The following is a 14,489-nucleotide window of genomic DNA, read 5'->3' as shown; positions in this document are numbered from 1 at the left end:
GTCGCAAAAGTTAATTTCCGAGAGAAGTATTTCAGCCAGTATTATTCTTGGCTCATTTAACGTGTGTGCAAAATTTATGTAAGATCGGAGATTCTCCAGTAGCCCCTTCCCTTGTAAGTAAAATATTACTCAAACCTAATTAGTCCTTACCACTATTACTAAATGGTAGAGAAATACTTCATGGACTTGGTATCATTAACTCAATTTAAAGATATCTCAATGTGTTAAGGAGAATTCACTACACGTTGCTTGTCACATGAAAGCAATAGCAACAAAAATGTGAACACATGTATTGATGTTTTGAAGGTTTATTAATAATAAATTTCATAAATGATAATGAAATTAAACGTCTACATACTATATCCGAGTTGCAAACCATATAACGGGCTTTTTAAAAATTGATTTATATCCTACCTAACTGGCGGCTGTGTTTCTAAAGACAACATTATTGTACATATTCTTTAAAAACACAAAGGTGTTTCCCTTCTCTCTCTTTTTCTTTCTTAAGAATAAATATAAAAGCATGGCAGCAATAAGCAGTATTAAAACTGCAGTTTGGATGGGCTCTAGAAAAGAACCCAAGAAGTGTAGTGAGCCGTTCCAATTTATTAACAAATGCTCACTGTCACATTGAAGAACAAAACTGACAAGAAATAACAGAAAGCAAGAGAAAAATGCATAATTGTTTTAAAAACAGCAATTAAAAATAGTTGCTTTTTTACTATTATTCTAAGATCATTGTCATTTCAATTTTTTTGGTGAAATTTATATTTAAATTTTTACCTTAAATATGTCATCCTTATACAAATATATACATATATATCAGTCCTTTGGTTTCAAGATTGGAGCCCTCCAGCTTACTGCTGCCACGACAACACCCTTCAAGTAACTCTTGTCGATAGTGAAAAAAGTCACCATTCACAACAGGACTAAAAAGGAAGTACATAAGATCAACACAACCCTGAATGTCCATGAAATTGTGTTTTAAGCTTCAATTAAAAAAAGCATATAAATAGGTAGATAGAAAATGACTTTTTTCACAAAACCACACACTGCTGATAAAAAATATCTAAAGATGTGTTTATTTTTCTTTATTTTGGCAGTAATCTAAACAGTGTGTTCACCCAAGGAACGTAACTATGTAGGCATACCTTCCATTTTACTTTCATTTCCAGAATAAATCAACACAAAGAAAACCTGGTATTCTTGTTCAGGCAAACATGACAACAGAATACTGGCCTCATACCAAACAGTGGAAAAAAACTACAGAAAAAAGGCTCCTACCCTATTCACATCCATTAACATGAACACATTTTCTGTAATTAGAAAACAAGAATGGACTTCTAAGAATATTAATTAGATGTTTGCATTCCAACAGAAACATTCCAATTAAGTTATGTACATATCTCTGATTAACTGTTCATACTTATTTACATAGACAAGAACAAATCAACACAAGATAGATAAATAGTACACATGGAATGATACAAAATGAAGTACAGAGGTGCAAGTGACCAATCAGCTGGTAAGATCTCTACTAACACAGGTCATCACCATAAACATTCTACTCTTTGGTCTGATTATCCCCATCACTTCCAATATTCATTAAACTATCACCTGTATTCCTTATAATGCAAAAATAAACTATGTTCTAATGACTGTCCAGCAATGTAAAAAGTTCACACAGAGCAGTGTACAAAATTTCAGTTCTATAACTAGATGAAACTAGTGACAAGTTCAATAACATGAACAAAAATATTTTGAGATACATACTTATAATATACCATGTAAATATAGTACAATCTATGCTCTTCCTCTTCTTATTTTCATGAATCAACAGTTCTGGCTTCATTTCCTTAGAGATTAATGGTTTTATTTAACTTACCTGTTCATATCAATCCACATACTGAAGAGAAATAAATCAAATGAAGCAAATCAATATAAGAATAACTTCATTTTTCTACACAATAAAGTCAAAGTTAAGCAACCATAAACAACAATATTATTACTGCTGTGCAATGAGTAAGCAGAGGAAATAGAATACACTAGAGAAGTCAGTGAAGTGATAGGAGGTAAAATGATAAAACTGAAAATCATAAGCTAGTCTGTTTTCTTGTTCTGGCTGTGGAGAAAGAGCAAGATACCAATGTGAAGGATTATGCAATGGCTGTTATAAAGAACTTGAAATGGACAAGAGAGAATTTCCGAATGTGACACTTGGGAGGTGGTAATAACTTAACAACATTATATCTTCTCCTCCTGTCCCCAGTCTTCAAACACAACATATTGGTAATGTGTCCAAGAGGCCTGTTCAAAAAGTAACTACACATTGAAATTGCTGTGCAAATGAGAAGTCTTAGTAGTTTCTGTTACGCAGAGCTGTATAATGGTATCCTTCCTAGGTAACTAGTATTTGTACCGCATTCCTAAAACAGTTATTGCTAAGCAATGATTAGTTTGCAAGCGAGTACACTATGGGGTGAGTTTGTCAAGATGTCTGAATATTACAAGCAGCGTAAACATTTGCTTCTGCTTCAAACTGGGAAAAACTTTTATAGAGATATACACTGTGGAAAAAATTTGCGAAGACTGAAGAAAGCGTGGTGGGTCAAGTTGAACGTGAAAGTGTTGACTGTCTTTTTTTTTTTGAAATAATGGTGCTGTGCACCATGAATTCCAACCTGAGGGTCAAATGGTGAACCACTGTTATTCCAAGTCTTCATACTTTAGAGAGAAATTGCCAGAAGAAAGAAATCAGACTTGCGATGAAACAACTCCTGGAATGTCCACCATGATGACAATGTGCCAGCTCACACACTGTTGATGATTCATGAATTTTTGATGAGCACGACGATAACTGTGTTGCCCCTTCCACTCATCTGACCTAGCCCCGGTAGACTTTTTTTAAATTCCCCAAATTATAATTGAGAAAGGATGGCAATTTCAATTAAGTGAGGAGTAGCGGTGGTGGTGGTGGTGGTGATTTTTGTTTTAAGAGGAAGTACAACTACTAGGTTATCATTCTCTCTGAACAAATTACATGGAAACAAAAAATAAAATAAAAATATTTACTTAATGGAGGAATTTGAAAATAAATTAAAAATAAACCAAAAATGATCAAATTCAAACTGAAATCACAGGTGGAACTATGTTTGATCCCTCAAATTGTCTACGAGGACTGCTTCCATTAATGGAAATAGTGTTGGGAGCAATGTATTAACAGGCGAGGGAAGAACTTTGAAGGAGACAGAGCTAACTAGGCTGCAGTTAAGACCCTTAAAGAGTTATTTCCAGAGATATGTTATTTTTCTGAAAGGCCTTATTCAAAGCTGGATTTTTCAACAATTGGCTACTGAAAGTGCTCCGTCTTATTCTATAAATGCCATTAAGAGTACTTTATAAGACTCCACGAAGCTTTAGTTGGGGTGATATGTCATTAGATGAAAATACAACTGCCCAAGTCAATGATCTGTGATATTTTCCGAGTGTTTCCAACTTAGAAAATTACCATTTCTGATACTGCTCTGACATGACTGCACAGTGTGAAGATGTGCTGGAGGAGCTGATGACCTAGATGCAAGCATAATTTTGGACATTCTATGTGAAAACAGTGGTTTATCATCAATAATAATAATAATAATAATAATAATAATAATAATAATAATAATAATAATAACAACAACAACAACATATTCTGCCCCATTTAACATGATTTTATTTGGTTTTTGAAAGAAAAAAAGTAACACCCATCGGCTGACTTTCTTGTTCTAATGAAAACTGTCATTTATATACCAAATTAATGCAGAAATAAATTTGACCTAAGTTAAAGCAAAAAACAAGTTCACAAATACTTATCATGGTTGAAGAGAAAAACATGTTTGGAAAAACCTAAATAATCCTTACATCAGTGTAAATGATACAGATTTTGAAGTCCAGACCAGACTGTGTGAAATAGCAGCAATATATCTGACAATATTATGTACAAAATACACTGCCATTTAACTTACCAGAAGAGATATTACCTATCCAACTAAACCATCTGTGTACATAACATTAGTTATAGAAGGTGCTTTCCCTGACTATATTCATGGTAAATGCTCCAATCGATCAGCCCCTCCTTAAAATTACGATATTGGTCCTCTCGTGCAAAACTTTTACCAAAGCTTATGAAAGTACAAAAGAAACTGGCATAAGATTAAGGCAAACAAACTGAAATATCAAGAGTCTGACTAACTGTATACATATATCAGCATAGTTGCAATAAATACAAATTAACAAGAATTGAAAACAGACTAAAAAAAACCATCAAAAATATTTACTCTGCTAATTGCATTCTTCAAAGAGTTCACAGTAATTCAGGGTTAGAGACTTCATAAAAGAAATTAATTTCAAATACCCAAATATCTGGAAATATAGTGATAAAAAATATTATATGAATCCTCTCACAATACCCTGATACCATGATTTTTTGCACACTATAGGTACCACTCTTACACTGAATCTAAAAATACAAGCAATTTAAAAAACAGAAGGAAAGGAAAGGAAAGGAAAGGAAAGGAAAGGAAAGGAAAGGAAAGGAAAGGAAAGGAAAGGAAAGGAAAGGAAAACCTATCCAATCCAAAGTACTTTTGTGTCCAGCTGAGAGGTTCGTGCACCTAAGAAAGCATTCCAATTATAAATTAACACACAAGTAACAGTCTATGAATGCTCACAGTGTCACTACAGATTATCTCACAGCAGCACGAGCTTCATAAAGTTTACTTTCCAGAGTAACACACTTCACTTCAAATTCATTTTCAGCAATGAAAATCTTAAAAATATAAGGAACAAGGAGGCACAATGATCACTGAAATCACAGTTCAGTACTACAGCTTCTGAATAGTTCAAGTTTTTTTTTTAAAGTTTCTTCTTTTCTTATGCGGTTTCCTCTGCTTCTCTGTACATGTTCATTTTTATTTTCCAGTCCAATCTTATTAATATATCCTTTTCATACTTCGTACTTGTACTTTTCTTGATACAGATAAAACTATAGTAAAAGGCAACTGCATGAGACTGTGAAATAAGAGTCCAAGTCATAAAATGAAGGGATTTAAAATAGAAATAATAATGTGGATTTTGAGCTATGACAGGGAGAGACAAACAAAGGATACAACTATCTTCTTCTGTCACTTTTAGAAATCTCAGTGACCACTTTTGATAATATTTGACTGAAGAACTTCCAAAACTCTAGAACAAATGTAAACATTCACTCAATTGGAGATGCTGGGAAGGAGATGATTTTCATTTTTGTACCAATAACATGTTATATTTTGCACTAGTTTGTGCATACTGGTCATCAGTCTTGAAAAACTCTTCAAAATTAAGAGAATCAAATCAAGCTACACGATTATTCCCTGAAGTTTTTTTTTAGCATGACATGAATGAAACTGAATATTTCTCTATCAGAGTCTGAGTGTAGGCAAAATTCTACACAAGACTCTCTGCATGGGAGCAACGAAAGAATAACTTAAAAAAGAGAAGGCCTTTTCTATGTGAAGGAAGAAATGTTACACATGCAAGCCAAAATATACAAATTGCAGTTAAAAATAAAATGTTAATACTATCCCATTCACAATGAACTCATACATACATCACTTTGTTCCGTCATGACACCGAAATGCAGAGAAAAGTAATGAAAGAATAAATAACAGAACTACAACTAAACGGAACACACACTTCCAGTATGAAGTCTTGTCTTGATACGTTTCACCACTTTTATCAAAGCAGCAAGGAAAAGAGATCATTTATAACTGTCACTTTCTTCTTCAAAAAGCACTTGACACATTTGTCCAACACTGATTCTGACAATCAGCTGTATCAGAATGCATCTACCCTAAAATAAGCTTTACTTGGAACAGTCTTTCGCGGACTCCAGTCCAGTCTCTTAACGACATTAGCTAACAAATACAAGAGCCACTTGAAGGGTTCAAACCAACCTTCAATACAGTGAAGACAGAAAATTTAATATTCACACGGGCTCAGGCTTTGCTTCAAGACCGAGAGCTGCTCGTTTCGTTGGTGGTTCACCACATTCTCCTTCAGACTGAAAACAAGAGGAGAAAAGAAACATGTATATATAATCATATGTACACCTTTATTACAGATTGTTATGCCTTTAAGTGTTCAGTCTGCAAGCCTTTGTGAATTAACTAAGTACCTCCACAATCCTCTATTGGAACTACTCTGTTCAGTTCCACACCCCGTAACATTACGTCCTTCAAAACCGAGTCAACTATTGTCCCCTTGTTCTGCCTCTGCTTCTCTTACCCTTCATCTCTTCATTATAAGTACTTTCCTACCATTGTTCCCATTTGTTTATATTAGCAATCATTCTCATTACTTCCATGTCCCTTACTTTGAACTTATGAGTAAATTTTTCTGACTCCACCCAGGTTTCACTGTATAAAGTCATTTCATCTATGCCTTCCCATCATATTTCACCATATCTGGTCTTATTCCATCCATTCCTGCTGCTTTATGACAATGTAGTTGGTTTTTACTGTCCTTTCTAACCTCTTGAGTATAATTTCTCCTCTCTAACAACTCTATTGTTCAGAACTTAACAGAAGGATTTCCTTTCACGAAGGAGTTCACCAACTGACCCAAAACACTGTTCATTTCACTTTTCTAAGACTCTTTATTATAGTGCAGAAAGGTTTTCCTGATGGCTGCCCAGGCCTTTCCATGTTTTTACCGAATTCGTTCCACGATTTATTCTTAGACTCATATGTCCAGTAAAAATAATTTTAAACCAATGATCTTTTATATATTTCCATCTCCCTCAAATATTAATAATGTATAACACACATTATTGAAATAAGAAATAAATAATTCCCTACTAAAAAATCATTTTTACTTAATTTTTTTAAGGTAAGTGTAAAGTAATATGCTGAAACCCTTGATAACAACTGAAACACACTTTATAAGGTTGAAAGTCACCATTTAAAACTTTTTTTTAGATACAGGGGATATCATGATCACATGCTCCATGCACTAATATTACTTGTGAAACCTCTCTAACGACTAAACTCTTTCCAACAAAAAAATAAACATTTGCATCACTCTGAGACATGTCTCACTGCCTGCTATTTACATAAATATGAACACAAATGAAAATTGATGGATATCAATCAATCAATCAATCAATCAATCAATCAATCAATCAATCAATCAATGAATCAATCAATCAATCAATCAATCAATCAATCAATCAATCAATCAATCAATCAATCAATCAATCAATCAAATGCTGATCTGCATTTAGGGCAGTTGCCCAGGTGGCAGATTCCCTATCTGTTGTTTCCTAGCCTTTTCATAAATGATTTCAAAAAAATTGGAGATTTATTGAACATCTCCCTTGGTAAGTTATTCCAATCCCTAACTCCCCTTCCTATAAACAATTATTTTATAACAATTAATAATAATTTAATATTCACACGGGCTCAGGCTTTGTTTTAACTTTGCCTGAACATACTTGAGATATGTAACAAAAATACATTATCGTTCCTATAAAAATATTTGCGATGAAAATTAACAAGTAGACCAACTTACATGACAGGTAGCAGTATCTGAACTTGCACAAGGCTCGATTCCCTGTAGATAGGACGACTCGCTGTCACTTGCATAACTAGAATCGTCTCCTAAATTAATAACCACTTTTTCAACTACAGTATCTAGGACGCTTTCCAGGTTCCACATAGCTTTCTCTTCGCGCACCACATGCTGGACTTAGGAATGTCACTCATCAGCTGTCACCTTACGAAATACTGTGTCAAGATTTTTACACACGTCACAAAGTTTGAAAGTGATGTTAAGGCTGGCCACATAAAGTTTGATCTTCTCCACACTATTTCTATTGGGTTTAATTCACAGTGATACAGGGGCAGTCCGAGTACAGTGTGGCCCACTTGTTTGGCTAAGTCATCTATTACGTATTTCTCAAACTGAGGCCTGTAATAAGGAGCGTTGTCTAGAGTAGAACGCAGCCCGGAAGGCGGTTTCGTTGCATAGAGAGAGACAGAAGTATGAGGTGCGGTGATGCCCAATGTGGCTACTCATAACAGCATGTATGTGTAAACATTTCTTCATCCAGTTATATCTTTAATTCCAAAGCGATGACCTATATTTTTTTGGGCTTAAAAGTTTCCTGAAAATCCAAATTACTTTTCAACATCAAACCCTGAGAAAGTGTTGAGGGTAATTTTCGAGATATTAAAGAAGTTAAACGGAAGTTGAGAGAAATGAAGGCGAAGTGCAGAGAGCATAACAGCATTAATGTGTAAACATTTTTTCATCCAGTTATATCTTGAATTCCAAAGCAATGACCTATACTTTTCGTGAGCTTAAACGTTTCCTAAAAGTCCAAATTAATTTTTAACATCAAACCCCACGAAAGTGTTGAGGAAAATTTTCAAAATATTAAGGAAGGTAAATGTAAGGTGAGAGAAATGAAAGGCGAAGGGCAGAGAGCATAACAACATGAATGTGTAAACATTTTTTCATCCAGTTATATCTTGAATTCCAAAGTGATGACCTATATTTTTTGTGGCCTTAAAATATTCGTGAAATTTCAAATTAATTTTTAACATCAAACCCCGAGAAAGTGTTGAGTGAAATTTTTGAGATATTAAAGAAGTTAAATGGAAGTTGAGAGAAATGAAGGCGAAGTGCAGAGAGCATAACAGCATGAATGTGTAAACATATTTTCTTCCAGTCATATCTTGAATTCCAAAGCGATGACCTATATTTTTTTTGGGCTTAAACATTTTCTAAAAGTTCAAATTAATTTTTAACATCAAACCCCGCGAAAGTGTTGAGGAAAATTTTCGAGATATTAAGGAAGGTAAATGGACGGTCCAGTTTCAATGCCGTAGGATATTCGCCGTTTTTATACATATCAAACAAATATTGTTGTACGCAGAACATTTTTAATGAAATCATCGAAGGACCGTCACTGGCTTCTTCCTCTAAGGGTTCTTCTCTGGGGACCTGAACACCGCATTATTTTTATTTCCGAAGCTTGTTTTATCCTCTGTACTGTTTGCAGGCCGATACCACACGCGAGTGCTGTCTTCTTTTGAAGCGTGGCAACATGGCGTTCCTCACCTTCTCCGCCTATGAACGCCTGCTGCTGCATGCTTACCAAATACAAATACACTTTAAATACTATTTCCCTCGCCTGTTGACGGAATACTTGTCTTTTTGCTCTTCCTGGATCTATCGTACACACGCAAATAGTTCCCTAAATTCGTTGATTATGATATTTACAAATAAAACTCGAAACATTCACTCGTGACCCGCACAAACAGGCACCTCTTACTGAAATGATTCTATTGGCTCAGCGGAAAACACGTCATACTACAAAGCGCGTGAATGTTACTGCGCAACCCTCTTCAAACCGCTTTCTGGGCTGCGTTCTACTCTAACATGATAACAGTACCAGGCATCAGTTTTGGTTATATTTTTTTCAAACCAAGATTTAAATACAACATCAGTCATTTCATCGTAATAGTCTCCGTTTTGTTTTAGACTCAAACACAAGATCACCACACTAACAGTCGCTTACCCCTGAGCTTAAACCCAAAAGAAATGCCTATTTCTTCGACTTATGGCAGAGTCTTGCCATGTCTTTGATGTATGCCCGTATATCCTTCGTTAATCCATATCTCGTCCAAATAGTATAATTTCCACACTTGTCTACATTCTGTTATTTTGTGGAGATACCACCTGTGCCACAATATACCATCATCTTTGTCCACTACGATGCTTTTTCGATTTCTGCTGATGAACTTGAAACTTATTTCTTTCAGTAGTGTGTAAAGGGAGGATTTTTTAAAGAGTTCAGGATCAAATTTTATAGTTGACAACTCTTTGTTAATAGTAGGGGGTTCATTGCTTTTAAAAAATATATGCACTTTTTTCTGGATAACAGAATGAACAAATTCACCGTATTTCACGTCAAAAACACCTCAGACATGGGCAACCTCTTTTTACCCGGTGTGGTAACATGACCGTTGGTAAAAAAGTTTCCATGCACTGCAAACACTCAACACAGACACACCGGTGAACTCGTATGTTAATTTCACAATATTGTCAACAGGACCGTTATGTTTTCCCATAAACTTATTAAATACATTTAAGATAATAGTCTTCTCTCCACTTTTCAGAAGTTTCCCTTGCTTATACTTTACAGTACCACCTACTGAAGCAAACTGACTCAAGGTATTGCAATTGTGCGCGACTTTCCTCGCGGCTGACAGCTAGCAGATAGTGATTTCCGCAAGCAGATAATGGATGGTTGAGACAATGACCTGAAGCTTTAGAACAATAATATAATTTTTAATCTATAAAATGCTTTTGTATTCAATACTTTAAACTCCAACCTTCAGAAACAACTCGTATTTTTAAATTTAGAAATGGACTATTTATTGGGTAGACGAAGGAGAGAGATGTGAAGCAGTTCAAGTCACATGAGATTAAGAGTTTCATTAGCGAACTGGACAGGAAATATAAGGAAAGGTCTATGAAAAAAGCAAATATCTCAGCATTTGGCAAGAACTGAAATGGAGAAAACATTGGGAAGAAATCTGAGAATAATTTGATTTGAAACCACCTGTCTTCTGAATTTATGAACAGTGGCAATGAATTAAGTAAAGATAATGATAACACATTTTTCAGTTGGAAGTAAATTAACAAAAATAAGATTCGAAATATTCCCCGAAGCCTATTTAAAACTACACAAAAAGCCTTAAGCAAAAGATGTTCAGTGAAAAACATTTAACAATTTCTAGTTGGTAAAACAAAAACCTATTACCAGATCTAGACACAGTGAAACACTGAATTAGGTGTTATGTACAACAGAACTTGGTTAATTAGAAATGTTTTAAATTCAAACTCACGAATAATTCTAACTTTTCTTAGTTTCCCTAGACATTCCTATAAATACAATGTTAAAAATTCATGTCTAATTAAAATGTTATTTTATGTAATTAGAAGAAAAAATTCCTTATTTCAGCTCTCATATTTTCAGAAAATGAAGTTTATTTTTTATTATTATTATTATTTGCTTTACGTTGCTCCAACACAGATAGGTCTTATGGTGACAATGGGATAGGAAAGACCTAGGAGTAGGAAAAGAGCAGCCATGGCCCTAATTAAGGTACAGTCCCAGCATTTGCCTGGTGTGAAAATGGCAAACCACGGAAAAATCATCTTCCGGGCTGCTGACAGTGGGGTTTGAACCCACTCCCGGATGCAAGCTCATAGCTGCGTGCCCCTAACCACATGGCCAACTCGATGATGTTTAAGGATGATGGGGTGCTACCTGGGTTGAAGACAAAAGTAGTGTGCAATCGTGCTGGCACTGGAAATGGAACTATAGCTATTATGAAGCTAAGGAAGGTTCAAGCTCTTGGCTGCCTGATGGTATGTTCCTCGAATAGCCTTCAGCCTCTAGGCAGGAAAATAAGAATTTTGGTATCCTGGAAAATCAGCTCATTACGCCTAAATCTGCAACTCTACTGGGGAGTTCACTGACAGCTCTCAGCAGATAAAATGAGACTTTCCACTGAATACTGAAGGCATGAATTGTGGGCCGTGGGGACACTTAGTAAAATATCCATCGTTAATTGCAGATTAATTAAGCAAAAATGGATAGGCTTTGCTACATTGATTCATCTCTGGCAGATAAAAGGAGGTTTATTGAGAAGAAAAAAAAGATTTGTTTTAATCTCGCAATAAACTTGAGTTTTCACAGTTCAAGCAAATAAATTTGAGGAAACAAAGCAAAATTGCCAGCTTTCTACATATGTTCCACTTTTTGAAGCTTTTAATTCTGCTGAAATTGTAACCTGATTGCATTCCAGAACCGAATGGTCATCCTCACTGGAGGACGGATGATTTATTATTTCTTTAATAAATCTCTCTTTCTTAATGTCTGTAGTGTCCGTGTTTATGGTTACCTTCCACAATTTTATGATCTGTTATTGTTTAACCATATTATGTCATTGCAACTTGAATGCCTGAAAAAAAGTATGGATCATTTTAAATTCGTGGTTAGGTAAGTACGGCGTGTGATATTTAATTTGAATTCGCTTTAAATTAAACTTTTTTTCTGGACCCTTCAGGTTCAAATTTAAACAAGTTCTACTATATTTTAAATGATATTCATACATAAAGTTAATTTTTAAGATATAGCTGCAATAAATACTCACTTCATCTTCCATGCCTGGCAACTGTATTTTAGTTTCTGATGCTTCAGATGGCTGCAAAAAGAAAAAAAAAATTAAGTATGACAAAGAAAGTACGTAGGAAAAATCAAACAATGTATTAACTATGAGACCAATATGATGTGTGTGTGTGTGAATATATATATATGAAATTTATGCAGTTATTATTGATGTCATTGGTTAGATTATTGTGCAGCGTAAGTTGCATTCAACAGGTAAGCAGATGACAGCAAGGTATGGTAAACTACAGTAAATGAATAAAAATTGCTGAACAGTTAATGAACAAGGTGGTAGTTATAATTATTATATTGTCCGGCTCCATGGCTAAAGGGTTAGTGTGCTGGCCTTTGACACAGGGGTCCCGAGTTTGATTCCCAGCAGGGTCGGGAATTTTAACCTTCATTGGTTAATTTCGCTAGCACGGGGACTGGGTGTATGTGTCATCTTCATCGTCATTTCATTCTCATAACGACGCGTAGGTTGTCTTCAGGCAAATCAAAAGACCTGGACCTGGCGAGCCGAACATGTCCTCGGACACTCCCAGCACTAAAAGCCATACACCATTTCATTTCATTATTGTATTAAAAGGAAATACGACAAGATTCTCATTCCTGTTAAGACTACTTTCATTACAGCATAATTATCAAATTGATCAGCCCAGGAAAACAGTACATTTCAGAAAACTGGCCCTCTCAGGACTAGAGGGGTGCCACATCACTGCTATTTATAGGCTACAACTTCTGGTTTTCAAAGGGGAAAAAAAAATAACTTTGTCAACTTTTGAGTTATCCCTGTATTCATATTCTCTTCTCACCTGCTTCACAAGCAGTAGTTTTTTTTACAGAAGTCTTAATTTTCACCTGGTTCATTTTACATAGTAGATTGTTGCAAGACTGGTTGCTACACTTAATGGTAATGTTTTATGATTCTCCGAGTTCAGCACTGCTTAAACAACAGTTGATATTTAACACAAATACAAAAATATACAGCTGCACAAGAAACATAGAACCATAGAACAAACTATGTGACGTAACAAAAATTAAAGACACAACTACAATGAGCCGCAATTCAAATCCAGATCTTGCCGGCTAGGCAGAATAAAAGGGCAGATAACTGGATGTGCTGGACTACTGATTATGGAGACTGTACTGTATACAGGCCCATCCAAACATTACACAGTTTATTAGAATAATCCATTCACAGCTACAAATAAGGATATGGGTAACTGACCTATTGCTGACAGTAGTAACATTAATCATAATTCCTGTTTCCTGACAGATTTTTACAGTATGTATGCAGGTTCACAACATATAAAACTAGCATAAGTCTGGAATGATTATGGCTACTGGAAGCCTTTACCTTTGCTGGCATGTATTGCCCTGTCGCAGAAGAGGGCAAAAGGACCATCTAATTATTTACTGGTATGTGAATAATTGTAGAATATTCAAGGTTCATTATCCATTAGATTATTTAAAACTATTACCCAAGGAGTAATTGCGATAAGCCAGTTCATTTTTCTTTCGTTGGTACTTCTTGATTGTCGGTCATTTCACTGGAAGAATTGTGTGAATTTATTATGTCCTTGTATTGTTTGTTGGAGGAGAGATATACATGGGGTTCTTAGTGTGTCATGCTGTGATCTGATATTTCCTGGTACAAAGGTGGTAACTGTGCCATTTCATTTTCTGTATCAGTAAGTCGGTGGAAAGTACATGCACTTCGTACTATTTTCCTTTGGGTACATCACTTGACAGTTAATTTAATGTGATGATCTGTTCGGTTTTCAGGCTTAAATTGTATTTTCTTGTCTGTGGATGCCTTTGCTGGCGAGATGTAGTATTTACAGTGCACTATATCTTCTGGTATGGGCTAGAATAAATTTGTTACTCTCACTGGCCTGTCTCAGTCCCATCCCTGGAACTGACAATATGAAAATGACCGAGGTATGAATGAAGCTAGTAATACCATTCCTTATGCAGCCATTCCCTGTTATGAATGGTGTGAAAATATCGCTCATAGGTTCAGATGGTGCATGCATTTCAGTGGGCTTAGCAGACATATGTAATAGCAACTTCTGGCCCGAAGAGGAAAGCAACGGGAAACTACCTAACTCATTTCCCTAGCATGCCTCTTCAGTGACACCTAGGCTATTTATGACAGCTGTTGGAGTTGAGGATCAAACCAGCCTTCGGGCTGAATACCCAACAACTTGTCTGTGGTGAT

The 14,489-nt window shown here is 35.4% G+C and overlaps 1 protein-coding gene across 1 annotated transcript in view; it reads right to left on the bottom strand.

Annotated features, from left to right (window-relative positions):
- Positions 1–292: 292 nt before the first annotated feature.
- Positions 293–14,489, bottom strand: part of pds5 (cohesin associated factor B pds5) — a 463,913-nt gene continuing 449,716 nt past the window's right edge. The window contains exons 21-22 of the mRNA XM_067150024.2: positions 12,252–12,302; positions 293–6,082 (exon numbers count right to left, since the gene is read on the bottom strand). Of these exons, the coding sequence (XP_067006125.2) occupies positions 6,008–6,082; positions 12,252–12,302 (126 nt within the window). The 3' untranslated portion in view covers positions 293–6,007. The remainder of the gene's footprint in view (positions 6,083–12,251; positions 12,303–14,489) is intronic.

Source organism: Anabrus simplex, chromosome 6, assembly GCF_040414725.1.
Source record: "Anabrus simplex isolate iqAnaSimp1 chromosome 6, ASM4041472v1, whole genome shotgun sequence".
NCBI classification, from domain to species: domain Eukaryota; kingdom Metazoa; phylum Arthropoda; class Insecta; order Orthoptera; family Tettigoniidae; genus Anabrus; species Anabrus simplex.
This window is presented reverse-complemented; position numbering and strand designations above follow the sequence as displayed.